Here is a 27,947-nt window from a genome sequence, read left to right as displayed (position 1 = left end):
CGCACGATGTGACGCGCCGCCCGAGGCAGGCCGGGCCCTGAAGATGGCGGCAGGCATCCCGAGCGGCTCGGCCCGGCAGTAGTGGCGGGACGGCACTCGCCGCGGGGGCCGGCCGCCCCGGAGTGGCTGCAGCGGCGCCAGGACTCGACGATGGTAAAATGACCCAGGGGAAGAAAAAGAAACGGGCCGCGAACCGCAGTATCATGCTGGCCAAGAAGATCATCATTAAGGACGGAGGCACGGTGAGCGCGGTGCCCGCCGGGCGCCCCCCGGGCCCAGCCGCCCCTCCGGCCCCGCGCCGCCGCCTGGAGTGGCCGCCGGTCCGCCCGCCCGCCGCGGGGCCGCCGTCTCGCTCCCGGTCCCGGCTCCGTGGGCTTCCCTACCCGGCCCGGCCTGCGGCCTCCGGGGCCCGCGCTCGCTCGGGGAGGAGCCGCCGGCCTCGCCGCACCTGCTGACCGCGGCCCCGGGCCCCGGGGGCCGGGCCTGGCGCACGTGCGCCCCCGCGGGTGCAGGGGACCCGGGCCCGCGCGCCCGGGACAGCGCCGCCGCTCTCCATATGCTGCTCCTCCGCGGCACCTGGCGCGGCCCCGCGCGGGGCCCGTGCGCCCGCTCGTCCCCGGGGCTGGGGTCCGCCCTCGCCGGCGGGCCGGGCGGCTCCCCGCACCCCCGCGTCCCCGCGCACCGCGGCGCGGACCCCAGGCCTAGGCTGGCACAGCAGCCCCTGCTGTTCTCAGAGCACCTTGTGGGTCTCCGTGTAAAAAGCTCTAGGACCGACCACGGCCCGAGGACCGGAGGGGGACACCTGGAAAGGAAGACAGATCGAGGGCGAGAAAGTTTTGCTTTTTAGAAACAGTTTTGTCATCACAGTAAACTTTACGCAGCGCGCTGTAGTTAACCAGCAGGGGACGTAGGGTTTTTAATTGAGAACCACTCGCCCAGACGCTTGGAGGCTGTCATTTCTCCGTTTGCTACGCTTTCCGGTCTTGCTCGCCCTCTTTGATAACTCCGTTCCGAAGCAGAACGAGAAGGGGGAAATTCGTGTTTCAGTTTGCCGGGAAGTGTGCAGAAATGCTCCTTTTACCCCATCTTTGGTAACATTTTGTGGCAGCCTCTATCAGTTGAGTAAGCCACCACGGCAGATTTGCTGAATTCGTTTGAAATAACTTTTTTTTTTTTTTTTTTTGACATTTCAGAACACGGCTCAGTCTATATGCTAAAATTTAGATAGCTTGGGAAACGTGTAACAATTTCAGTATGTGCTTTTGGTTAACTGTCAGATTTCTTAGATGTCATAGAGTTGACATTTGGTGGTAGAGGAAACTGTAATTCAAGTCATAAGATCTTTTTTGTTGTGCTTGGTTAATTAAAGCATGACTTTGATTAAATCAGGTGTGGGTAGGAAGGCCTGGCTCTTCTGACCAATGTGGTAAAAAAAAACAAAAAAAAAACAAGCACACCCCATGTAGAAAGAGAAATAGCTTTAAAAGTGTACTGGCTGACCTGTCAACCAACAGGGACTTAGTAAAATCTACATATGCAAGCAGCACAGGCCTGACTTTTATAAAGCAAGTAATATGTAAGATCAGATTTGTAGAAGTTAAGAATGAAGCTGTGATTAAGGAACACCTTCCAGCCCTGGCCGGTTGGCTCAGCGGTAGAGCGTCGGCCTAGCGTGCGGAGGACCCGGGTTCGATTCCCGGCCAGGGCACATAGGAGAAGCGCCCATTTGCTTCTCCACCCCTCCGCCGCGCTTTCCTCTCTGTCTCTCTCTTCCCCTCCCGTAGCCAAGGCTCCATTGGAGCAAAGACGGCCCGGGCGCTGGGCATGGCTCTGTGGCCTCTGCCTCAGGCGCTAGAGTGGCTCTGGTCGCAATATGGCGACGCCCAGGATGGGCAGAGCATCGCCCCCTGGGGGGCAGAGCACCGCCCCTGGTGGGCGTGCCGGGTGGATCCCGGTCGGGCGCATGCGGGAGTCTGTCTAACTGTCTCTCCCTGTTTCCAGCTTCAGAAAAATGAAAAAAAAAAAAAAAAAAAAAAAAAAAAAAAAAAAAAAAAGGAACACCTTCCTTTTTCTTGTCCATTTCAGTTTTGTTTCCTCTTTGGGGGTTTGATTCACTTAACAGATGCTTTCATCGCAAACCCTGTGAGATTATTTTTTATCTTGTTGTTTATCAAAATTGTGAATTCATAGCTTGCTTTTGGACACAATACAATTTTTACACCAGCAATGTTTTTAAACAGGCACAGAGAATAAATGAAAACTTTCTGGAGGGCTGTGAGTGGGGGATGTTCTCCTTTACCATCTTATGTTGCAATCTGGACACCTCTTTAGAATAGAGGCTTTATTTATGCTTGGAACCCTGTGTAGTGCTTGGGTATGTGAATTTAAAGTGGTAAAAAGCACATTTAAAAATGTGTGTGCTAACACATTCCTAGATGGTTTTTGTTGTAATTTTATTTGTTCCTGTATATAACTGGGATGTTTATATTTCTACGTCAGGGTAAATTTTTGCATGGTTTGTATTTTAATCCACTCTAGCCGTAAGTGAAAAAGAAACTCTAAAACTTTTATGAAGTCACACACATGATCTTAAAATGACGTTTTGCCTTTTAGCCTTTCTACTTATAATTGGTCAGACTACCACCAATAGGAACATTTTCAAGAAACGGAGTAAAATTGCCATTTGATGGTGCTCTGTTCTTCCTGTATGTGTGTGTGTGTGTGTGTGTGTGTGTGTGTGTGTGTGTGTGTTTCACCAGCAGGTGGATTCATTCAGGGTCCAGGGTCTGAGGCTGACGGTCGCATAGGTCAGGCTCTGGACAGTGGCTCACATTCCTGCCCAGTGGCGCCGAGCTGACCCCTCCCGTCTTTTTTGTTAGTGTTCAACAATGTTAATAAAATGATTTGGCTTCATTCTTCTGCTAATGACATCTTTGTAAGCCTGACCAGCTCATCTTAACGTTTATCAACATGATAAAAATAAAAGAGTTGTTAATGGTTTGTCTAAAAGTTAGGACAGATTTATTATAGTTTTTAACAGTTGAAAGAAGAGGACACTTCCAAATGAACCAGGCCATCATAAGTTGCTAAATGTTTTTCTTTTCTCGAAATTCTGTTTCAGCTGGCTCTGGAGCCAGGGTGAGGCAAGCCTGTGGGTTGTCTTTGAGTAGTACACGGTTAAGGTAAATGACGTGAACTTGTGTGGTTCTGCAGAGCAGGGCAGAAGTAGTTTTACAGTTGTTCATATGGAAAATAACACAAGAATAACTACAAGAATGAACTATTGTGCATACTCACAGCTGTAAACCTACGTTCGCCCACCCTGTGTGTCAGGAGCTCTTTTCTTGGGCCTGTTCACCCTGAGGTTGTTTGCATAGTTTTCTTTGACATTTTTCTAGGGAGACTTCCAAAGTGGTCCATACTTCTCAAAAGTTTAAAAATGGTTGTTAACTTCGAAAACAACATAATTCACTAGGGAATAATTCCACAGGTTAAAGTCAGTAACTATTATTTAATCTGTTCTATACCATTTCACTGATGAAATACTATGACATTAACATTATCATGAATTTGCTTTTTGAAGTACCCATATCTAGAAATAACAGCTTTTAGTTCATCTTAATGGATGTAACATTTCGACATATCTGTTACTTAGTGTGGATCATTTAGGACAAATGAATACTTTGTTTTTTGTGTGTGTGTGGGGGGGTTAGTTTCAGGTGACCAAGGTGGGGATTGGATATTCATATGCCTTGCGAAATGCTCACCACAAGGAGTAATTAGTCCTCATCTGCCACCTTACATAGGTGTTAACAATATTATTGACTGTATTCCCTCTGCTGTACTCACATCCCCGCCAGTCTTTGTAACTGGCAGTTTGTATTTCTTTATCCCTCTAGTCTTTTTTTCCCCAGTCCCCTAGCCCCGCTCCCATCAGTTCTCTGTGTAGTGCATTTATTTGTTTTGTGTGTTTATTTAGTGTTTTAGATTCTAAAATAAGCAAAATCATATGGTATTTGTCTTTCTCTGTCTGATTTATTTCACTAAGTGTATTCCCTCTAGGTCCATTTATATTGTCACAAATGGTAAGGTTTCATTCTGTTTTATGGCTGTGTAATATTGTGTGTGTGTGTGTGTGTACACATGCTTCTTCCTTATCAATTTGTCTGTTGATGGACACAGGTTGCTTCAGATCTTGGCTATTGTAAATAGTGCTACAGTGAACATCGGGGTGCATATATCTTTTTGAATTAATGTTTTGGATTTCTTTGGATAGACACCCAGAAGTGGAATTGTTGGGTCATATGGTAGTTCTTATTTTTAATTTTTTGAAGACCCTCAGTTTCATTTTCCGTGGTGCATTCCCACCAACAGCATGAGGGTTCCCTTTTTCCACATCCTTGCCAGCTCTTGTTTGTTGATGTGTCTTTGATGGTCTTTCTGACAGGTATGACGTGATATCTCATTGTGGTTTTACTCTGCACCCTCAGATCTTTTCATATGTCTGCTGGCTTTCGTGTGTCCTCTTCGGAGAAGTGTCTGTTCAGGCCTTAGCCCAGTTTTTTTTATTTTTTTTATTTTTTTATTATTTATTCATTTTAGAGAGGAGAGAGAGAGAGTCAGAGAGAGAGAGAGAGAGGAGAGAGAGACAGGGGGAGGAGCTGGAAGCATCAACTCCCATATGTGCCTTGACCAGGTAAGCCCAGGGTTTCGAACCGGCGACCTCAGCATTTCCAGGTCAACGCTTTATCCACTGCGCCACCACAGGTCAGGCCTTAGCCCAGTTTTTAATCGACTGTTTTTTTGGTGTGGAGTTGCATTAGTCTCGTGCGTATTTGGATAGTAACTCCTTGTCGGATATATCGTTAGTGAACATCTTCCATTCAACAGGCAGTCTTTGCATTTTGTTAATGTTTCTTTGTTGTGCAAAAACTTTTTCGTTTGATGAAGTCCCCAGTCTCTTGTTAGATTATCACATATTAACAGATCGTTCCTAAGCATTCCTGTTAGAGGCTGAGCCAAAGGGTTATATTTGTATTATCAAAAACAGAATTTTCCTTACGGGTTTTTTAAAGTCTGTTTTTTTAATATGACCTTTGTTTTGTGAATACAGTTTGGGACTGCACCTCTGATGGATTGAACAGCATACAGCATTTCACATGTGATTTGGTAAAATGACTTTAAAACTAGATAGAGAGCAAGTCATGAGTTACTTTGTTGGAAGTACCACCTGAAAAAACTAAAATTGAGGAAAATGAAATAGGACTAGAGAAGCAGATTTTTAGTCCTGATATCTCTGATTTTGTGCACTGTTAACTTTTTAAAAATCTGTATTTTTTTTTTTTTTTTTAGCCTCAAGGAATAGGTTCTCCTAGTGTCTATCACGCGGTAATCGTCATCTTTCTGGAATTTTTTGCTTGGGGATTATTGACAGCACCCACGTTGGTGGTAAGTAATCTCTTTAACTTATTCAAAGTCTCTTTTTCCACAGTGTCAGGGTGGGGGGAAAGACAGGCCTTCTTCATTTCCATGTGGGGCTAATTCTCCCACTCATAGAGGCAGCCCCTCCGTCCTGTCCTGTACTGCTTGCATCGTCCATCTAGCCTCTGTCCCCCGCACTGGTTGGGAGGGTGTGGGCAGGTGGACGTGGTCAAGTAGCAGCTCACCCTCCATGGAGCTAGAAGGAAGGAGAAGTCTTTCTCTTAAAAGGTATGATTGGGGTAAATGTGCAGCTTACCAGATCCCAAAAAAACCAGAATGTTAAGGAAATATACTCTCTATGTTTTCATGAGCTTGTTCGTTGTTACACATAAAAGGCTTTCGGAAAGGCTTATAAATAAATTGAATGATCATATTAAGTAGATTGAAGTATTCTAAGAAAATCACGTTCCCTGCCTGACCAGGCGGTGGCGCAGTGGATAGAGCATCGGACTGGGACACAGAGGATCCAGGTTCAAAACCCTGAGATTGCTGGCTTGAGCGCAGTGTCACCAGCTTGAGCATGGGATCCTAGACATGACCTCATGGTCGCTAGCTTGAGCCCAAGGTCACTAGCTTGAGCAAGGGGTCACTCACTCTGCTGTACCCCCCCCCCCCCCGGTCAAGGCACATATGAGAACGCAATCAATGGAACAACTAAGTGGCACACAAAGAATTGATGCTTCTCACGTCTGTCCCTATCTGTCCCCCTCTCTCTCTGTAAAAAAAATCATGTTCCCTATTTCTCGGCATATTATTATATGACCATATAATCATTACTGTGTCTATATACAGTGCCCCTGACAGGGACTTGGAATAAACAGGGCACATGCAGGGTGCTGCCAGAACAAGGCTGAGGAGAAAAGACAGCCTCAGACATGCCGTTCCTTCTGCACTAACCCCACACTGGGCTGGGCGAGGACCCCGAGCAGTGCCAGGTCTCTGCGGGCATCTGTGGGAAGGCTGGTGAGGGTGTGTATTGGGTAGGGGCTGTCAGCAGCTCGTTTACCTGCAGTGGGTCATCAGCTTTACAAAAAAGGATTTTCAAAGTAAATAAAAGCATGCTTTTAAAATTGATCTTTTTTTAGTTTAATAATTTCTGATCGGGATTTTTTAAACGTGAATTGACACATTTCCTGCTTTCACAGTCCCAGGTACACTGATGTGGAACTTCTTCAGATGATGCAAGTTCATTATGACATTTGCAACTTCATTATATTGTAACAACCCAGTGTCAGGCTGCCTGGGTGCCTGGTCACACACTTCTATGCGAGCTTGCCTGGTGTTGCAGTCCGCGTGTCTATAATCTGCCAGTGCAGCGTGTAAATCTGTCCAGCGGCTCATGGTCCTGTGGTTTGAAGTTCTGAGCTTCGTAACAGTCAACAGTCCGTGTGTGTTCACATCATCGTGGGTCGCATGGGTCCTGGCACAGCCCTGAGCACTGGAATGCATTATTCCTTTCATCCTCAGAACCGCCTTTGAGTGGTGAGGTAGTAGACACAGTACAGATGAGAAAACTACGGTTTGGAAGAGATAGCCACTTGCCTGCTACTTTGATGGTGACCTGCAGTGCTGGCGTTTGAGCCCAGGCCCGCCCTGGCCCAGCGCCCGAACTCAAGGAAGGCGATCGGGAGTGGCACCGTGTCCAGGGAGCTGGGGGCATGGGCAGCCCAACACTAGCCTTAGGAGAGAGATGAAAATGTTGGGTAAATTGTTAGCAAGCCATCAGAAAAGCTCCTGTGTTCCACATTCTGTCATCGAGGTCTGAAGTGTGTATAGCCATTTTTAAAGTTTGCTTCTAGTTTCTATTTTTTAGATACGTCAGTCAAATTTTTGTCTAACTTTAATATTTTTATTCTTATCTGGACAAAGGGAAACTGTTCTTTTTAAGACAAGGAAGGAATTCAGTTCTTAAACATAAAGACCTATTTATTAGTTCAGCTTTTGTAAACATGGGAAAACTAACTTTGTGCTTAGTATGTTCTTATTTCTGTCAATTAAAAAATGGATAGTACCTACCTTTGATTTTTCTCTCTTTTTTACTTTTTAAAATTCAGTTCTGGTCAGGAAAATGAAAGGGACTTAATGTTTCCTTTTTTGGCCGGTATGACTGCATTTTTTTGAATAATTGCTGTAACATTATTGCCAATTATTTGATTTATAGCAAGACTCCCCCCATGGGGGTTGTAACAGTTACTCTTAATTCCTCTTTGTTCTTTTAATTTTTTGTGTTTTGTTTGTTTGTTTTTGAGAGAGAGGAAGCAAGGGTGAAGGGGGGGGAGAGAGAGAGAGAGAGAGAGAGAGGCATCAACTTGTTCCACCTAGGTGTGCTGTTGATTGCATCTTATAATGCCTGGGCTGGGCTCGAGGGCGACCTCGGGGTTGAGCCAGCACCCTTGGATCCAGTTGGTGACCCTGGGATTGAGCTGGTGACCTTGGCACTCTGGAACAGTGCCCTATCCACTGTGCCACCAGCCAGGCCCCATTGGTTCTTTTTTTTTTTTTCTTTTTTTTTTTTTTTTTCATTTTTCTGAAGCTGGAAACAGGGAGAGACAGTCAGACAGACTCCCGCATGCGCCCGACCGGGATCCACCCGGCACGCCCACCAGGGGCGACGCTCTGCCCCATCCTGGGCGTCGCCATGTTGCAACCAGAGCCACTCTAGCGCCTGGGGCAGAGGCCACAGAGCCATCCCCAGCGCCCGGGCCATCTTTGCTCCAATGGAGCCTTGGCTGCGGGAGGGGAAGAGAGAGACAGAGAGGAAGGTGCGGTGGAGGGGTGGAGAAGCAAATGGGCGCTTCTCCTGTGTGCCCTGGCCGGGAATCGAACCCGGGTCCTCCGCACGCTAGGCCGCCCATTGGTTCTTTATACTTGAATTTAAAATGGCACAGTGGGAAGTTACAGTTACCAGGGAGAGCTGTCCTTGGTACCTCAGCCTGACTCTCTTTTTTCATTTTTACTTGATTGTATTTTTAAATTCAAACATCCTCTCTGAAAAGTGAAATACTAGTGAATAGTAAGCGCACAATTCTGTTTTCCTAGCTTTTACACGTTTTTAAATGATGGCTGTTTCTGCCCTCATTTCCTCGTGTGTGGTGGGGAAAGCCTGGGTGGGCAGGGTCCAGGCGGAGCCTCGGTGGGGCTGCGTGCTGCAGGCTTGGGCCCTGGGCGCTCGGGCTCAGGGGCCCCTGGGCACTGGAGCAGCACGGTTGTGCAAGGGAACACGTATCAGTCTGTGTGTCTGTGTTCCTCTCTCTATAAAATACATAATGCTTTCTCTATAGTTAGAGAGGCACGAGGAATGCGTGCCGTGAACCTCAGCGACAGGCAGTGTGTAAGGACAGACTTCCCACCCCCAGGCTGCTGGGAACAGCGTGAGGTGACGGAGCCGGCCTCGGGGCAGGCTGGCCCTGCCCCAGCAGGACGACCGGCTGTGGAGGCCAGTGCCCATGATCTCTGCACGGTGGTTTCCACAGACCTCCCCGCAGCCTGTCCTGTGGGGATCAGTGCCCAGGGGCAGGCTGGCCCTGCCCCAGCAGGACGACCGGCTGTGGAGGCCAGTGCCCATGATCTCTGCACGGTGGTTTCCACAGACCTCCCCGCAGCCTGTCCTGTCGGGATCAGTGCCCAGGGGCAGGCTCAGGCCTGTAGTTTTCAGAAGTGGTTTTTTGGAAGGACTGAGTTTTGAGCTCTTTGCTTGGTTTGAGTTGTTGTTGACCTTGCTGGCAGCCTTGTTTTCAGCCGGCGTGCTGGGCTGCGAGCAGAGGCCGACCTCAGGGTAGAAGGCACCAGGCAGAGCACTTTGATCTGGTTTAAGTCTGTTAACCTTTAAACATTCTATTTTTGTCTTACGTGTTTTGAAACTGATTATGAAGGGTGCCTGCCGGAGAGGCAGAGCATAACGGTCATTTAAAGGGGAAAGGAGGGTGAGGGTATAATTCACTGTGTGTGTGTGTGTGTGTGTGTGTGTGTGTTAACTACCTCTTTCGTAACTATCAAAATGTATAGTTTAAGTGTCAGCATTTTAAATTGCAAAGATTTTTTTTGAGTTAATTCATTTAACAGATAACCAGACCAGTCTTAAGACATTAGCCTGACCTGTGGTGGTGCAGTGGATAAAGCGTCGACCTGAAACGCTGAGGTCGCCGGTTCAAAACCCTGGGCTTGCCTGGTCAAGGCACATATGAGAAGCAGTCAATGAACAGCTAAAGTGAAGCAGCTATGAGTTGATACTTCTTGTTTCACCACCCCCCCTCTCTGTAAAAATCAATAAATAAAAAACATTTTTTTAAAGGACATATTAATTATAAATGTTTGGTTTTGGATTTAGGATAGCTTTTAGTATGTAAAATAAATGGAAAACTAATAACTTTTATTTTTTACTTCGTGTGGTTGCAGTTATCTTTGATTAAAGCCGAAGAGCTCAGAGAGCGCTGCGCTCTCACGGAATACAAAGAACAGAGGCTGAGATCTAAGGGGGGCTGCCAGGGAGGACAGGGGAGTCGCCACCAGCAAGGGGATTTAAGTTAACGACAGAGAAGAATTTTACACCGAAAAGCACTTTGAAGAACTAAGTCTGGCACTTGGGGAGGTTAGGACTGTATGAGTGTTCCGTCAGTGATCACTGATTTGCTTAAATAACATTTTAGATAAAGAGAGTTAATGACAGTAGGTCTAAGGATCTGTCTGTCATGCTAAGAAGTGACTTCACTTTCTTGACCAACCTGTGGTTCCAGAAACACTAGCCCACTGTCCGATGGGCCAGGCCGCTAAGTGTGGTCCCTCGTGCAGCCAGGACCTGCCCCCGGCCTCCTGCCGCCTGTGTGAGTGGCTTCCCGTCCTTTGCTGCAGAGATGGGCCTGAGGTACTTAGTAGTTTAAGGACACTTTACCCTCAGAATTGTTTAAGGGTTGTTTTTTTTTAAGATTTTATTTATTCATGTTGGGAGGAGAGGGGGGAGAGAGAGAAGGGGGGAGGAGCAGAAAGCATCAACTCCCATATGTGCCTTGACCGGGCAAGAACTGGCGACCTCAGCGTTCCAGGTTGACACTTTATCCACTGCGCCACCACAGGTCAGGCTGTTCTTGAAACACTTCATTTCTGATTTTCTGAATGTTTACGTCTGAGTTCATTGTTGAGAAAGTTCTGGTTCATGGCAGAAGTAGAGTCACTGGAAAGGGGGGTGTTCTAACCCCTCTGAAGGTCTTTCCCTTCAAGGTGTGAGGAGGTACATTGGGCACAAGGGGAGTCCGCACCTTTCCCGTCTCCCCGTCGCCGGTCTCTGCTGTCCTGTGGAGGGACGGGTGGCACAGCAGGGAGGGACGCCCTAGGCAGGCAGGGCCGTGGCCGCCTCTGCCGTGGGGATGGTGCCGCCCTCGGAGTGTGTGGCTGCACAGCCCCTGCGTGCAGGCTCGACAGTTGTAGCTGCCACTCGCGTTTATTGTGACCCTTCCTCCAGCTGCTCTCTAAACCAGCGGGCACGCGTGGTTCACCTGCTACCTGGTGAGCACGTGATGCCACCTGCTTTGACACCAGGCCTTGGAAAGGGCAGGAGGACTTGTGAGACGTTTTCATAGGCTGGGACTTGTTTCCTTACTTTATGACCTTAGTAGCTGCACGTCAGTGAGTTACACGTGGGAGCCCAGTGGTTACAGCACACGGCCTTCAGACCTGGCTTCTGGTGGTCACTCTCAGTTCTGACACTGTGTGACCATGGACATCAGATCATGTATATATCAGTTTCTAACAGGGTCATCGTGAGGAATTAAAAGAGAAAACGTGTGCAAAGTGCCCAGATCGGTGCCTTGGGACAGAGGAAATGCCCTATGGGTGTTTGGTAGTTTTAGTATTTATTTACTGACATGTTTAGGGTCATACAAGGCTGACAATTTATATGACAGGGACGTTTTAAAATGTAATATAGAACTTTTACTGAAACTAAAATGCAGCATGTGATTTTTATTCTGTTTTTATTCTTTAGGTACTACATGAAACCTTCCCTAAACATACCTTTCTGATGAACGGCCTAATTCAAGGAGTGAAGGTAGGCTCAGTCTGCACACACGTACGTGCACACGTGTGCGCACACCCATACACTTAACATACTGGCATCACATGCAGTTCTACCGGTCGGGTTAGCTAGTGGACTAATCCCCTGTGTTAGATTTTATAGTTAGAGCATATCTGGGGGAATTAAGTTTCTAAACTGACTGAGTTTTAAATATAACTTGACTCGGATATCACCAGCTGTGTGATGATGACATGTCATGGCAGACCGTCCCGTGTTGCGTGTGCTGGCATGTTTATTCCGGGATCGGAAAGCTTGCAGTGCTAGCACGAGTAGAAGTTAGGGAGAGAGAACTGTGTCAGCAACGCAGAAATAGCAACTGTATCAGAATGGCAGTCTGGATTAGTCTGTGTGTTCTTTACTCTTGATTTCATTTGACCAACAAATTTTATAAACCAATAAATAGCGATGGATATGAAAACAGATCATTAACATGCTGTCCTTTCCAGAATCGCTAATGGGGAGTCACGGGGGTTGAGAAGCCGTTGGGACGTTTCCTATTTAATACACAGCCAGTCCCTGCAGGTTAATCCTGGGCGGTCCTGGAAATTAAACATTACAGACAGGCAGTCAGTTCTGGACGTAAAGTTTGGTGATACACTTATTTTAGAAGCAAACTTGTTTGGAATGTCTCTGCACCGTAAGAGGACTCCGTTTGGCTCACCGCGGTGCCCGCCGCGCTGTCTCCGCCCCGTCTAGGGCCTGCTGTCCTTCCTGAGCGCCCCGCTGATCGGCGCGCTCTCCGACGTCTGGGGCCGGAAGTCCTTCCTGCTGCTCACCGTGTTCTTCACGTGCGCGCCGATCCCGCTGATGAAGATCAGCCCCTGGTACGCAGCCGTGGCGGCCGGGGTCCAGCCTTCCCTCCTGTGTTTCCCTTTCCGGCTGGCCTGTCCGTGGGTTTTGGTTTTATTCTTAGTTCTCTGGCGCAGCCACAAGGGCCCCACCAGTCCCGGTGCCGCGTGGTAGGCAGGGCTCAGACTAGACTCTGCGGGGAGCGTGGATGCCGGCCGGCCTGCCCGTGGCCCTCAGAGCTCGAGTGTCACCGGCATTTGAGGGACTGGATCGGTTGCCACCTCTGTTTTGTTGTGCAGAATGTTAAAAACACACAGTCTATCATCATCACCTGTGTGACTTAGGAATAGATTTTGCGATGTATCAGTAAAGCCCAAGTAATAGTTGCTTATGGTCAAGGAAACCGAGTTCTGTCTCCTGGTGAGAGAGGCCTGGACTTCTGTCTGCTCGGCTGTCACTGCTGTCCCCTCGCTGTCCAGGAGGCATGACAGAAGGACCCGCGGAGGGCAGTGCTCCACCTTCCTCTCGGGGGACGGCAGGGCTTCTGCCCACCCACTGCTGGGCCCTGACGGCAGCCACATGCTGCGGGCTCCCTGCCGCCGGGTGACAGCAGGGCTCCTCACTGAGGACAGGGTGGAACGGAGGGACAGCTCACACAGAGAAGGGTTCCCAGGTGGGAACCAGCTTCAGGGTGGCTTTGTTCACCCTCGGACTCACATTCTTTCCACCGAGTTTTACGTGGGTCAGTTCCTCGTAGAGGGGCTCCTTCCGTGGCGTGTCTAGAAAAGCCGCACGCATACGTGGGATAAGGCCTCCCTCAGCCCAGAAGACCAAACCCTCAGTGTGTGCTCGTGACACAGAGAAATGATGGCCCGGATCTCGGGAACAAACAAAGCACTTGCTGTGGAAAGCAGTGTGCCAGTAACAGTGAGGACAAAGTCCTGGTGGAGTGATGTTTTGAAAGTTCAAATGATCACATGTGATTTTAAAAACTAAGCATCAGCTTGGCTCTAGAAACTTTGTATTCCCAGCGTGTGTTTTGGAATCAGATAGCTTTTTAGACTATCTTTTGTTCACTTTCTACAGGAACTGTTGTCAATGTTACCTATAAACAATGCCGTACAAGTGTTCATAACACGTAGGTGTTCTATGTGAAGACTGAGTTACTTGTTTTGCCAAAATTTAAAAAGCTAATTTACAGAAAGACATCTAGTTCTATCTATAGGCTGAAAGTAAATATAGAGTAAGGCGTTCCTCAGTTTTATTTACTGAATTTTGTTTTTGTGCTAGTGCTGCTGGGAGGCAGTATGGTTGATTTAAAATAGACTTTGTTGCTGTTTTAAGTAGACACAACAAAGCCACTTAAAAATTCAACAGTTTGGTAAAGACTAACCAGAATCCATTATGTGACACTTGGTGTTCCTGCATGGAGCCGAGGTGGTAGTCGAGGGCCCCCCCTGCCCTGTACTTCCTAGTGTCTGACCCGGGGCCTGTTGGCGGAGGGGCCATGGTGCTCTAATCCCTTCCCGGGGGCGGCGGGCTAAGGTAACACCTGTTCTCACCGTTTCCTGTCGGCTCTCCTTCCGTCCTAGGTGGTACTTCGCTGTCATTTCTGTGTCTGGGGTTTTCGCGGTGACGTTCTCCGTGGTGTTTGCATATGTGGCAGATATAACCCAGGAGCACGAGAGAAGCATGGCCTACGGGCAGGTACGTGTCGGCTCGGTGCCTTTGTCTCTACTGAGAAGCGCCTTGGTTAATGATCGCACACAGGAGCGCAAGTCTTTGCATGACAAAGGTTTCTTTTTCACATAAAACCCATTTCATCGTGAAATCATCCCGTCAGACTGCACTGAGCATGTTTTGAACAGAGCTGTATACATACTGATACTTCTATTCAGTAAGCATTTGTTAGTCACACACATCAGGTTTGAAGTTACAGTAGTGTTTTTATAATATTAAACTTCTTCTGAAGAGAATACTAAAACTAGGGAGTTATTTAATATGTCATGAGTTAAAAATTACTAATATTTAAGGGCTAATCTAAAACCAGCAGGCTGGCATCTCGCTCAGAGGTCAGCAGGTCTCTCTGTGCCTTTGCGGGCCCCACATCCTCTCTCCTCTTCTGGTTTTGCCTCTTGTGTGGGTTTACACCTCTTAAAGTGCAAGAGCCCCTTCAGCTGGCTGAGGCCGCAGGTGCTGTTTGGTAAACTGAATAGTGGACTGCAGTTCGGTCGGTTAGGACTAAGTAATTAAATCCGCACAGGGACACACAGCCAGCCAGTAGAGCAGCGATGAGCCTCAGCAAACACGGACAAGCATCTTGTGATAGACGACTGAGTGAGTGTGTGAGGCCGCATCTTCGTTTTCTGAGAGACACTCGTTGATGCGAAGGACACGGCAGCAAAGGACCATGGGAGTGCGAGGTTTGGGGAGGGCAGGAAATACCCAAAGTGGGAGCCTTAGAAAAAGAACTAATGATTGCAGTTGTAGATTTAGAACATTTTTTAGAGTTTGAGACAGACTGCTGACATGCTGGAGCATAGTCTCAGATTCTCCTGGAAACTGAACAATAGGAAATTGATGGCAGCCAGGATTTTTTCACAGCTTTATTGATACATAATTTACGTGCCATGAAATTCATCCTTTATGTGTCTAGTTCAGTGAAGTTGAATAAATATATATAGTTCTGCAGTCATGACCACGATCCAGAAACAAAATCCAAACTTTGTTTTTGCTGAAGTAATTTGTCAAAGCCAGGTCTTCAGAACTAGTCATTTTCAACCTGGAAGCTTTATGTATTAAAGGCATCTGTTACCAAATCAACTTAAATCTTCTACAGATAATGGGGGTGCAGGTGGTGGGGAGCAGTGATCTGTGTGGTCCTTGTCACTCTGACCAGAAAGACTTCCCTGCCGCCTGGGAGCGCCGTGGAGGAGGGACATGGCCCGGAGCACCGGCCCTTGCGTCCCTGGGACCCCACACTCCCTGCCCTGCCCTTGGAGGAGGGACATGGCCTGGAGCAGCGGCCCTTGCGTCCCTGGGACCCCACACTCCCTGCCCTGCCCTTGGAGGAGGGACATGGCCCGGAGCACCGGCCCTCGCGTCCCTGGGACCCCACACTCCCTGCCCTGCCCCTGATGGGGCTGCTGCTCACTACCGGCCCTCCGGTCCCTGCGCCCCTCCCCACCCAGGCATCCCCGAGACGGCAGCTCACTGTACTGAATTTGCTGGGCTGTCAGAACACAGTGCACCACAGTCTGGCTATGGCACATTTTCATCAGCCCGGAAAGTTCCCTGAGGCCAGTGTCACCAGCCCCGCTTCACCCCGACCTCAGGCACCCAGCAGTCTGCTCTTCATAGCAACGAAGTAACGCAGGAGGGGGCCCTTCGTGTCTGGCTTCTTGCACTTAGCACAGTCTTGGGAGGCTCGTCCGTGTCTATTGCCACGTTGTTCCTCTGCATGGGATACACTGCCTCCTCACCGGAGGGCTGAGTGGCTGACAGCTGGATGTTTCCAGTTACTGCAGTCGTGTGTACTTGGCAGATAACTGACCTTTGGAAACGGAATTGCTTGTCTTGAGCAGTTACTCATGAACAGCTAGAAATGAGCTCTGCTGTGTCCTGTCACTGCCCCTCCACAGTCAGGGGTGCAGGGACAGACGTGGAGGGACAACCACGCAGGCTCCCGCTCACCAGCAGCCCTCTCTGCGACGGCTGCACGCCGTGGGCTCTCCAGTCCCGCAGTCACAGCTGCTGGTCGCAGGCCGTGTTGTCCAGCAGGCAGGCCAGGGTGCCAGGGGCTGTTTTCTCCTGTCCTCTCCACTCTGACCTGTGGCTGTCCCTGGCTTGAGGAAAGGACGTCCCCAGCATTGTAGAGACATGGATAGAGGGGCCTGGCGCCTGTCACTCCCCGGCCCTGGCACCAGCAGGATGGCCACGTGCAGGGGCTGCCCGGGCTGGCCGCTGGCCGCTGAGGTAAACCTCAGGTCTGCGCTCTGTTGTAGCCGGCCTTAAATATGTGTCAGAGGAAACATTCACTTAGCTTTAAGCCCCCAGGACTTCCCCAAGCACGTGGGGGGTCCTAGGGACAGCGCCCGGCTGGCCTGTGCGCAGCTCCACCAGCCTTCTGTTTAGGTTTTGTTTTAATCCATTTTGCCCATGCGTTAGTCAGCAGAATTTATTTGAACAAGCACCTCTCGGAGGCTGTTCCTTAGATTCCGGTTCAGGTGATGGTTCTTCCTGAGGGAGAGGGCTGGGGAGGCAGAGAAGGGAGTCCTGGAGGAGCAGCGGGAAGGAGGAGGAGGAGGAGGAGGCGGCCATGGGGCGGCGGGAAGGCGGAGGGAGCTGCGGAGGGCAGAGGGACGTCCAGCCTCCCGACTCCTCACAGTTGCCCGCGGCGTGTTCCAGGTTTCGGCAACATTTGCTGCGAGCTTGGTGATCAGCCCTGCCATCGGCGCCTACCTGGGACGGGTGTACGGGGACAGCCTGGTGGTGGTCCTGGCCACGGCGATCGCTCTGCTGGACATCTGCTTCATCCTGGTGGCCGTGCCGGAGTCGCTGCCAGAGAAAATGCGGCCGGCGTCCTGGGGCGCACCCATCTCCTGGGAACAGGCCGACCCCTTCGCGGCAAGTCCGGCCTCCCCTTTGGGCGGGAATGCAGAGCGGGGACTCGCGCAGGAAGGTTTTGCTTGCGTGGTTCTTTGGGGAAAATATTTCAATGATTTTTAAAACATTTTGAAATACTTCTGGGCACAGTATGGGGGGGGTGACGTAAACTAAGGACACGTAGGAGTGTGTGTGTGTGTGTGTGTGTGTGTGCGCGCGCGCGGGGTCCAGAGTGTGCGACACTCACAGCATCCCTCTCGCTGCAGTCCCTGAAGAAGGTGGGCCAGGACTCGATCGTGCTGCTCATCTGCATCACGGTGTTCCTGTCCTACCTCCCGGAGGCCGGCCAGTACTCCAGCTTCTTCCTGTACCTCCGGCAGGTGAGCTGCCGCATGGCCCTGTCCCGTCCCGTCCCCGTCAGCACTGGAGGGCGCAGCGCTGAGCGTGGCCGCGGCTAGGACCGCACAGGCCTCTGGGGGTGCGCAGTCTGCTCAGCGGCTCCCCTGCAGGGAGACAGGAGTCTGCCAGGTGACGGTGCTTCCCCCGGTCAGTGTCCTGGTGACTCCAGCCTTCGCAGGGCAGGCTCGGGGCTCCTGGGCAGAGCACAGATACTTGCTGGTAAAATGGACACTGGGTGCTGGGTAGCTGTCTCCAGTTTAGTATAAAGGAAGGCATTTAGCCCTGTTTAACCTGAATTAACTGGGGTATCACGTTTTCCATGGTAACACTTGCCACTTTGGGCTTAGTGAAAGCCAGATTCTTTCTCTGATGAGTTCTTTGGTTGTAAATGGGTATTTTGGTTTTTTCCTGGCCCAGTTAATGTTCGTGTACAAGTCGCTGCGTTAGTGTGGTATTTGCTGTGCTTTTTAAAATTGATTAATGTCACTTTCTCTGGACACCTCCTAGATAATGAAGTTCTCACCCGAGAGTGTTGCAGCGTTTATAGCAGTCCTGGGCATTCTGTCCATTATTGCACAGGTGAGTGTCGTTCGCGTCCAGAGAGCGGCCGTGGGCCCAGCTGGCAGCCCGGTGGAGTTGCTCCCCAGCATGGGGCCTGTGGGCTGGAGGGGCGGAGACCGAGTTTTGTTAGGTGGCGAATGTTGGTCAGATTCTGGGGACTGACATGCATCAATCAGATGGTTTATTGACTGACACTAGGGTGTATGCCTGTATACAGTAAGAAGTTTTATACTCTGTTCTCTTACTGTCATTCAGCAGATCTGGACTCTCGACCACGAGGCAGACCCTGGGGAGACAGCAGGGACTTAGGGGCCCAGGGGCTGTCGAGAGAGACGGGCAGCCGGCTGATCCGAGACGGCCCTGGAGCAGAGAGGCCGGGAGGAGCTAGACGGCGGGTGGAGGACAGGCGCCCTGCAGCAGGGACCCGGTCACACCAGGGGACTGCCCAGCGTGAGGGCGGGGCCCAGGGACAGGAAGTCTGAGAGGTGGAGGGACCGGTCCTGGGCCTGGCAGGGTGGCTCCGCTCTGACCCGCAGGAGAAACAGGAAGGAAGTGGGGGGGGGGGGGGTGTTGGGAGAGGGCAGTCTGTCTGAGGAGGGGGAGTTTGCATTTTCTCAGGCGGTGCGGTTTCCTGTTCTGCAAGCTGTCCGCTCCACAGTGAATTCCAGCCCTGGGGGAACTTGTCCCACTCCCGGCCCATTGGCTTGGCTTTGTTGCCCTTGCCGACAATCACGCTTCCCCAGCTTGCTGGGAGAAAGGGGAAAGGAGAGCCCTTTAACAGCTGGACTCTTGAAAGTCCCCCGTGTCTTAGTGGGGTGCTCCCTGCAGGTGTTACCACCTGTGAGTTTTGGGTGGGTTTGGCGATAACCCTCGCATTTCAGTTCTGTGCCGTGCCTCCTCCGCGCCCCGCCCACGCATGCACACGGCACTTAGTGCTGTTCCCGGCTCCAGATGGACCCTGGGAACACTGCACGTCCCTTCCCGGCCCTCCGGAAAGGGCTCTTCCGTCCCAGGGGACCTCGCTGCCTGGCTGTAACCGAGAGAACACAAAGGGAGACAGACGGACTCGCCCGGGCGAGCTGGGCGGTGCAGCCGACCTCCAGTCCGGGCCAGGGCCACGCCGGCTGCGGTGTATCTCTTTCAGATAGTGCTGGGATCGGGTTTGCCAGTGTCCGTCTCAGGTGGGAGAACAGGTGGACGTGCACGACAGTGATTGGCAGCTTAAGGGCACGAGTGCCTCGCCATCCTGAGCTGCCCGTGTGCCCGCTGTGGCACTAACCTAGTGATAACCTGGAGATGTCAGGAAGTACCCCTGCTTGGCAGGTGGCGCCTGGACGGGGGCACGAGGAGGGCCGGTCCCCAAGCGCTCAGCACGGAGGGCAGTCTGTGACTGCAGGGGGGCTGGGCAGCGGCCGTTCCCACCAGGGTTGCAGCCCAGGAAGAGGCACGGTACCAAGTGTCCATTTCACTCGGGCCTGCCTAGAAACGTAGTTCGGGGTGTAAAGTTATGTTTTTAAAAGAAAATCAGCAGGTGTTCACAAACATGACTAGGAGGAGTATATAGTCTGCGTGGACCGATACTTCCTTTTGATGTGATTACATGAACTGCAGTGTTCATGTAGACACTAATAGGGAGCCCCGAGGATTCTTGTTTACCTGGAGCCCTCAGTTGAGAGCGACTGTCCCGGTGTCCTCCAGCCTCCTGCCCAGCAGCTGCTTGTCGCTGCCACACGTGCCCTCTGCTGTCTGCGCCCCTCCCTCCCTCCTCAGTGCCCCCTTCTGAGTCCCGTGTGACTTGGGCGTTGCTCTGCCGTTGGGCAGACCTTACCTGGGTACTTCCGGTGGCTTTGTCTCCGTGCACCGTGAGGTCAGGGTTGCCTGCATTTGTCCGGGTCCCCGACCTGCACCATGTCAGCACCCAGCAGGGCTAACTTCGAGGTCACTTTTTTCCCACGGTGTTTTCAAAACTTGAAAAGTCAGTAGTAAGCATGTGAGAATTAGGGAGGTTTATATGAAAATATGGCTGTGTAGTGTCCCGTCCCCCCCCCCCCCAGTCGTTGGCTCTGGTAACTCCGGACAGACACACCTTCCAGGGCAGCCTCATGGGGCCTCCACTCCCGTTTGCGGTCGGCCCCACCCCCTCCGGGCCCAGCAGGCGAGAATCCGTCACCTTTGCAGTAATGGAACACTCACATGCAGCTGGTGCTCTCAGTGGGCACTCCACATGCTGGTGGTCTCACCGGCTGCTGCAGCGTCCAGCCCAATGGCCAGCACGAGCTCCTCTGACAGGACACTGACCTGCGCCAGCCTCGCCCCCCCCCCCCCCCCCGCACTCCCTCCTTCAGCGCATCACCCGTCTTGTTGAGCCAGCACTCGGTGTCACCCTTGGTCCCTGTCCTCCTCACACACCCACCCCCCAGCCCAACACCGGGTCTCCGTCTCCTCCACCCCAGCACATGCTGATGGTGGCCTTCCTCACTGTCCCACACCTCTCCACCTGTCTCCCCACAGCGCCGTCACCAGCCAGCAGTCGTTTTTGTAAAGTGGAATTTTAAACAGATCCACTTTGCAACACGAATCAATTCTAGACCTGATCTTAGACTTGACGTAGTCTCCTTGTCCTCCGTCCTCTGTGCCGAGTACCTCCCCTCCCAGGGGTCTCCCCCTCCCAGAGCACCCTGCCCCCCAGACACTGCCCTGTTTCCTTCGTGGCCACCAGAGCCTGGAAGTCGCTCCTTAAATAAGCGTGCTCGTGTCCATCTTCCCTCCATGGGGAGGTGACTGCCGACTGACCAGTATGCTGACCTGCATAGGTCACTGCCCTCGGACCGAGGAGAATTGGCCATAGTAGGACCTTGGCAGTGTTTGTTGAGTGACTGACCAAAGCTGATGTCCGTTAACTGTTAATTAGCTGTGTCATCTTGGTTAAGTCATAAGTCATCTAATCTAGTTATACCAAATTAAGGGACACTACAGTTTCCCCCTCTGTTTTATATACATAGTATATACTAAGTCATTTGTTCATTATTACTGAGACTACTGTGACACACAAAACCAGACGTGCTTTCCGTGAACACTTAGGAGAGTTCGTGCCTGGTGTGTCCTTGGAGACAAACCAGTGTCCCCAGTGGGAGTGCGCGTTGGCGGGAGGGTGCCCCTCGCTGACCGTTTCCTCTGCGTGGTCCCTGTGGTCGTGGTTGGAGAGTCTACCCAACAGGTCCCACCCTCTTGAATTCAGTCTTAGGCTCAGATGATTTAAGGGAGAAATTGGGAAAAAAAGCTATGAGTCTAATTGTTTTAAGAATCCTTTGCTTTTTTCTGGCTTATTATGATTAAATCTGATTAATTTCTTAAATGACTATCTCGGTTTAAAGAATTTTAACCTTGGTGATTGTGCATTTAGTGTCAACAGTCATCAACAGTGATTTCCTTAATTTCATTTCTTCTTTGCTGGACTTGGCAGCTGCCTTGTGTGGTATATGTGATACCTTCACTAGAATAGCAAAAATGTTTTCCAATGTCCCCAAATCACTGCAGAATTTGTTAGCATTGAACAAAAGGTAGGAAAACCCAGCAGCTCATAATAGTGTTTACTGAGTGCCTGCCCGGTGCCAGGCAAATGCGAGCCCTTGGTGGGAACATGGCAGTTCTGAAGTAGCTGCTGGTGCTGCCACTTTGTAAGGGATCAAGTCAGGGAGTGACTCGCCCGGGGCCACAGGTGCAGCCGGGCCAGGCCCTTGGACATCACACTGTCCCTCTGCACCTACGTGGTAAGCTGACTCACTGTTTGGAACGCGGCAGGGCGTCACCAGTCCATTAACTTACGTGAAGGAAATATGACTGTACTATTTAGGTTTTCTTCAGTCGAGGGAATAAGCATTTCAGAGTAGATTGGACTTATAACTTCTTAAAGTTATTACTTCATAGGGACCTCCAAATCATTAGTCAGAACACTCTGACCCACTGTTGTACCTTCTGAGAAAGCACTGGATAAAGCTCACCTTCCCCGTGTCATTGCCCGGTCCCCTGCCTCTGTCTCTCAGCACGGAGCCTGTCATCCCCACTTCCAGCCGGGACTAACGGTCTGATAGATTCAGGGCAATTATTGCTGACAAGCCATGATGTGGGAAAAGGTAACCTATAACCTTCTGTTACAGGTTGAAAGAAGTCACCAAGTATTGTTTTCTTTTTAGTTGTAAAAACTGACTGTATTCTGACAAACCATATTGGTCTCTTTTCCAGACTATAGTCTTGAGTTTACTTATGAGATCGATTGGAAATAAGAACACCATTTTATTGGGCCTGGGATTTCAGATACTACAGTTGGCGTGGTATGGCTTCGGTTCAGAACCATGGTACGTATACTTATTTTAATTTTCTTAAAAATGTTGGTGTGTGCTTTTCACTTTGAGGTATAATTGGCAGTAACTGTAATGATTTGCTTCTCGAGTCTTAAGAGTTCAATTTCCTACTGTGCATTTTTCCTCGCGAACTGTATAATCACACCTCTCCCTGGGTATTTCAAGGGTCTACGATGGCCCGAACACAGAAAGCTGGCATTTTAAAGGCTCAGTCACAGGTTGGGTTTCTGAATCACATTATTGAGCCTTTGAGTCGCTAACGAGCATTTAATTTCTCAATTTGTCGTTATGAAAAAGCCTGTAATCCCATGGCAGCTGGGCCCTGAAAGTGTTCTTTAGCTTTGTTTTTCTGGTTAAAAAGAAAAGGTTGAGTAACGTCAGTGACCATTCCCGATGGCAAAGCAAAGTCTCAGAGTCCAGTCATCTGGTCCCCCGGGGAGGGGTGGGGATGGGGTGGGGTATGAGGTCGCCAGCATCCACCTGTCCTGTTCACTGGCCTGTACGCCCACCCAGCCGTCCACACTGTCTGCCTGGATTTGGTGTCTGGTGGACACTTGTTTTATAGTCTAGCTTCCACAAGGAGTTGCTCACAGACATGTTTCTAAGACCAGGAGCATCTGGATTTTGAGCAAATTAGTGGTGTCCACACTGATTCAGAAGTCGGTGGGGACCTGGTGGAGACCTGGCAGGAGTCACTGGCTTCACAGGCCTGGGAACAGTTCATGTCCCTTCTATTTGTATGCTGCGTTCTTGTCCCCATAGGGGCGGGGGGGGGGGGGGGAGGCTTCGCAGGACCTGTGACTGTCCCAGCAGCAGTCACGCAGTGCCATCTGACAGCGGGCACCGTCCTCGGGGCTGAGCCATGTTCCTCTGCCGCAGGATGATGTGGGCTGCGGGCGCCGTGGCCGCCATGTCCAGCATCACCTTCCCTGCCGTCAGCGCTCTCGTCTCACGGACTGCCGACGCCGACCAGCAAGGTGCGTGCCGGGACTCGTGATAACGGCACAGGGCTCCAGCCCTGCTCGCCCGGACTCTGTGGCCACCGCACACCCACTGACATGTGTTTGCTCTGGTGCACTGGACACGTGGGGGGACACGTGTAGCCCGTGACAACCTCATGGTTCCGTGACCTATAACACATGGCAAACATTTCTGTAGCCTGATGCCCTGTGGTGGGAACATCTAATTCTTGAAATGCTAATGGTTCTTTGAAAAGGGTATCTAGTCATAAAGGGGTGTCACAAGAGTGGCAGTGTGGGCCATCTGGTGATAAATGAGGAAGCAGCAAGCTACATTTTAAATTTGGGAACGTCTCGACAGATCTCAAGAAAGGGTCTGGGTCTGGCTGGGGACTCTGGGGACGCACTGTCAGTCGTTCTCGGGAACTCACGTCTGGTCCCAAGTGGGGACCCCGTGCAGGGAAACACAAGGCTTTGCGTGCCGTCAGGGCCTTTTGGTGGTCGCACTGCTGGCAGGGCGGACAGCTCCGCGAGGACTGAGCGCCCCTGTCCTCACCGCAGGTGTCGTTCAGGGCATGATAACGGGCATTCGGGGGCTGTGCAACGGGCTGGGGCCCGCGCTCTACGGCTTCATCTTCTACATCTTCCACGTGGAGCTGAAGGAGCTGCCCATAGGGACAGACCTGGGGACCAACGCCAGCCCGCAGCACCACTCGGAACAGGTAGGTCTCCGCCGACGAAGGCTGTGCTGGGACAGTCTTCCCTCTCAAGTGACACGTAACTCAGGGGCTCTGTGTGACTCGGGCCTGGAGGGGCCACTGTGCACCTCTGTCCTCGTGTGCTAGACTCCCCTCGTGACAGTTCAGCCTGGGAAGGGCGACATCACCTCAGCAGATAGCTTACTCCCTGGTCCCCGTTGAGCCGAGTCGGCAGCGGATTCCAACTGAGACACGGCTTGGGCTGCCTCTCACATCACAGCAGCCCTCGTTTGCCACCCGTGTCCCTCGAAACATAGTCACTGGTCTGGCTGCCGTGGTGAGCGTGCTGCTTGGTTTTCCCGCTGAGCGCCACACGGCTGCTGGCACTGAGACGATCACGCCCTCCGACCTCGAACGGGGAGTGCAGGGAGAAACCTGACTGTCCCTCTTGCTTCCTCAGAACTCCATCATCCCCGGGCCCCCTTTTCTCTTTGGAGCCTGTTCGGTGCTGCTGGCTCTGCTGGTGGCCTTGTTCATCCCGGAACACACCAACCTCAGCCTGCGGTCCAGCAGCTGGAGAAAGCACTGCGGCGGCCACAGCCACCCGCACAGTGCGCAGGCGCCGGGCGAGGCCAAGGAGCCCTTGCTCCAGGACACGAACGTGTGACCGGGCGCGGCCGGCCGCCCTGCAGTGCCCACGCACATTCCACTCCACCCCGCGCACTGTCGGTGGCCAGCGTGTCTGCACGGACTCATGGGAACTGAGGAAAGAGCCGGACAGCTTTCCAAAGATGTTACACTTTCTTTTGAGAAGAAAACTTGTTTTTTAGCACCAATTTCTTGCCACTAAGCTGTTTGTTTTCTTATACACATCCTTTAATTAAAACTATATATGTGACTTCTTAGATACTAGCAACGTCTCTGCTGCCATTTCCTTCAGGTGTTGAGCTTGAGCTACTTAAGCTGACTCGCAGACAGACAGCAGGGAGGACAGTGCGGACCTTTTGCTTTTAACCCCGGGAAACCTCAAGGCAGGCTCCATCGTGGTCAGGTCTTGGTCAGGAATTCAAAGCCTTAATGCAGATGCACTTAAGAAATGGCGAGTGAACCGTGTGCACTGAAACAACCCTTAGACTGGACTGAATCTCAATCATGTTTCAAGCTGGTCTGGAGTAATGAAACATTCTTCACTACTGGTTTTTAAACAGATCTCAACCATGTGAGGTCCCATTAAGTTGGGGTGTGTAGGGCCTCTGACTCGAAACCCTGGCTCGGGTCTGCCCCCCAGCTCCTCACACCACTATTCTTTTAACGTTTGCATAATCATAACCTCAACACTTGAATACATAACCTAGATAGTCAAGCTGGTAGCCTTGAAAATGCCCATGTGATGTCTGTATGTAGATAAATATATATAGTGGCCTTCCGGACTGTCACCGTAACACTTTATTCACAGAGCTAATGTTTGTCCTAAATTTTCAGGACCCTAGAAGAGAGCTTTATACAATTACTGATGTGAATTTCTCTAAAGTGTATATTTTTGTGTCCAGTTATATTATTTAAAAAAGTGTTACTTTGTAAAAATTGTACATAAAGTATTGTATAGTTTACACTGTTTTCATCTTGTGTGTGGTTATTGCTTAATGCTTTTTAAACTTGGAACATTCATTTATGGTTAAATAAGGTCTTAAGAGAAATGTAAATATTCTGTTAATAAAATTAAATATTTTAATGATTTTTTTAAAAAAAAGAAAGTCTTGATCTGTGATTCCCTCCCTATAGGGCTTGTTCTGGTTTTGCTACCATCATTATTACAGAAACAAACCAACGCTTTATACTTTCTGTCTTTGAGTCCATTAATTTTCCCTCACTATAAAATACACTTGTAGGAAGACAAAAAAAAAATGAAAACTTAGTCTACAAGTTAAAGTAATTTTCTAAGAAGAGATGTTGTAGGTCCTTTTTGTTTTTATATACTGTTTACATATTCTCCCAAAATATTAATACTTACTAACCAAGCTCAAAGAAATACATGAAATGCAACGTTTTGATTACTAACACATGTACACTTCACACTGCAGAACAATCTCAATGTTGAAGAGGTAGAGCAAAGATTTAGCACACTCAGAAGTCCGTACATGTCCAACTAATACAAAGTGATTTCTAACCTCCCTCTTAGAAGTGGTCATTTTCCACATGTCGATACAGAAAAGAATAGCTCTATTTAAAACAAAAGCTGCCTGTACGCCGTCCCATCCAAAGCTGTCCATATACGCTTTGTAATCAGAGGCTGCTTCCAGGCGGTTTGTGTGGTCAAGCAGCTGTAACCAAGTGTTCTTCCCAGTACGCACCGCTCACAAAAATTAGGGGGTCGGGGACAGGCAGATCCTCCAGGACTTTCCGCCTTTTGTATGGTGCATTTCCACCAATGAAATCAAGGTTGGTTTTGCATCCCTTGCATAATCGAACAACTTTCTCTGATTTGTTATTTGCTTTTCTAATGTTCTTGTTTAATAAGAAAAATCAAATGCTTTATCACTTCATATTCATTTTGAAATATCTCCTAATTTTTATGAGCAGTATAGTATATACACACGAGGACAGAACCACATGTAAAAGTCACTGCCAACAGTGGTTACTAAATGTGACAGACTCCCCAGCTTAGGACGCCTTGCAGTTGCCAGCAGTGTCACAGAATAAGACTCAATATGCCCTCATTAAAAAAATTAGCAAAAATTCTGTCTCACCACAGAACTGTTGCTATGTCATTATCTTGAAATGTCTCTTCGTGTGTATAATATGGTCCTTCAAAATAACTTAAAAGATTAAATGAACATTAGCAATACCTGCAAATAAAATTGAGATTTCTTAAGAGAAGACTACTCTTGATTGGATGGTTATCAACAAAAAAATGGGCCCTGTGATTCTGGGTGAATTTTTAAAAATCACCTACTCTTTTCCAAACTTCCTACTCTTGAAACTTACACAAAGAAAGTTTTAACTTCTAGCAGTTACTGATTTTGCCTACTTTATTAAGCAAACGTTAAAATAAACCCATTTGAAATTATAAAATACAATGAGTCTTCATGATGTTCTTTTGTACAGTAATTTTTAAAACAAAATTCCATTAACATAAGTTTAACTGCATAAACTAATACAATCCCAACCGAAAGAGAGAAACTGGGTGGGTACGGACTTTCAGGAAGCAATGAGGGCCACAAGCTTTGCAGCTCCAGTGACGAGCACTGGACACCCAATCTGGTCGTGTAAACACAGTCACTTCTACAGTAAGTCCACCAGAATGACTTCACAGACTACTCGGCAGCTCACTGAAAGGTGCCTCGGAAAATACTTGCTCTGAAGGACTCAATCCGAGGACTTTTCCCTTTATTACCAATTACCATCGAGAATAGACATCTTAGATAATCACCTTCCCTCATCATTCTTAGGTGGCAAATTTAAACTTTTATTAGCAATGGAAATGGTAAAATGAATCATTAGCATTCTTTGGTCTCCCATTATGTCTGGAAAGTGTTAATTTCCCCAGGTTGTCGTGATTAGACAGTCCCTTATAAAGATCAACTCGTGCCTTAGAACTTGTAAGCATTTCTAAGGATGAGTTTAATAAAATTCTCACTACTGTTCTGTAAAACACCATGTTCACAAACTAAAGAAGGTCCCTGACTTGGTCTCTCTGGTCCCCGGTACAAATCCGCTCCGCTCGGCTGTCCACCATCAGGGCCGGCCGGCCGTGCTCAGAGACCCACAGGACCCACCGCCATTGGGCAGGCCACTGACCCCTCTAAACCGCCTGGAGGTCGGCCAGGACTAACGGCTTGGTCACTGCCCAGGGAAGTAGGCCGAGGCGGCGGGAGGGGCCCCGGCCGGTTTGGAGGACGCCTGCAGTGCTCCCAACGTGCTGTCCTTCTGGTGGTCTGCAAACGGGACAGAAAAGACCATGTGTCCCGAGTCAGCCTTCCCCACTCACTGCAGCCACACTGACCACCTGTGTCCGAAACATCTTCTC

At 49.9% G+C, this 27,947-nt stretch overlaps 2 protein-coding genes across 2 annotated transcripts in view; one reads left to right on the top strand and one right to left on the bottom strand.

The window, feature by feature from the left end:
• MFSD14A (major facilitator superfamily domain containing 14A) lies at positions 1-25,530 on the top strand. Its single transcript, XM_066353492.1, has 12 exons — positions 1-242; positions 5,353-5,448; positions 11,459-11,521; positions 12,245-12,372; positions 13,930-14,044; positions 16,745-16,963; positions 17,209-17,322; positions 17,849-17,920; positions 22,145-22,257; positions 23,143-23,240; positions 23,784-23,944; positions 24,381-25,530. The coding sequence occupies exons 1-12, from the start codon at positions 159-161 to the stop codon at positions 24,585-24,587; spliced, it is 1,470 nt and encodes a 489-aa protein (XP_066209589.1). The 5' UTR covers positions 1-158; the 3' UTR covers positions 24,588-25,530.
• SASS6 (SAS-6 centriolar assembly protein) overlaps positions 24,757-27,947 on the bottom strand; it is a 28,016-nt gene continuing 24,825 nt past the window's right edge. The window contains exon 17 of the mRNA XM_066353481.1: positions 24,757-27,855. Within this exon, the coding sequence (XP_066209578.1) occupies positions 27,761-27,855 (95 nt within the window). The 3' untranslated portion in view covers positions 24,757-27,760. The remainder of the gene's footprint in view (positions 27,856-27,947) is intronic.

Source organism: Saccopteryx leptura, chromosome 11 (genome assembly GCF_036850995.1).
Source record: "Saccopteryx leptura isolate mSacLep1 chromosome 11, mSacLep1_pri_phased_curated, whole genome shotgun sequence".
In the NCBI taxonomy this organism is placed as follows: domain Eukaryota; kingdom Metazoa; phylum Chordata; class Mammalia; order Chiroptera; family Emballonuridae; genus Saccopteryx; species Saccopteryx leptura.
This window is presented reverse-complemented; position numbering and strand designations above follow the sequence as displayed.

Coding starts and splice junctions, on each gene's coding strand:
- MFSD14A (XM_066353492.1), top strand. CDS start 159: ATGACCCAGGGGAAGAAAAAGAAACGGGCCGCGAACCGCAGTATCATG. Junction 11,522..12,244: donor GCCTAATTCAAGGAGTGAAG/GTAGGCTCAGTC, acceptor CGCCCCGTCTAG/GGCCTGCTGTCCTTCCTGAG. Junction 17,323..17,848: donor TCTTCCTGTACCTCCGGCAG/GTGAGCTGCCGC, acceptor GACACCTCCTAG/ATAATGAAGTTCTCACCCGA.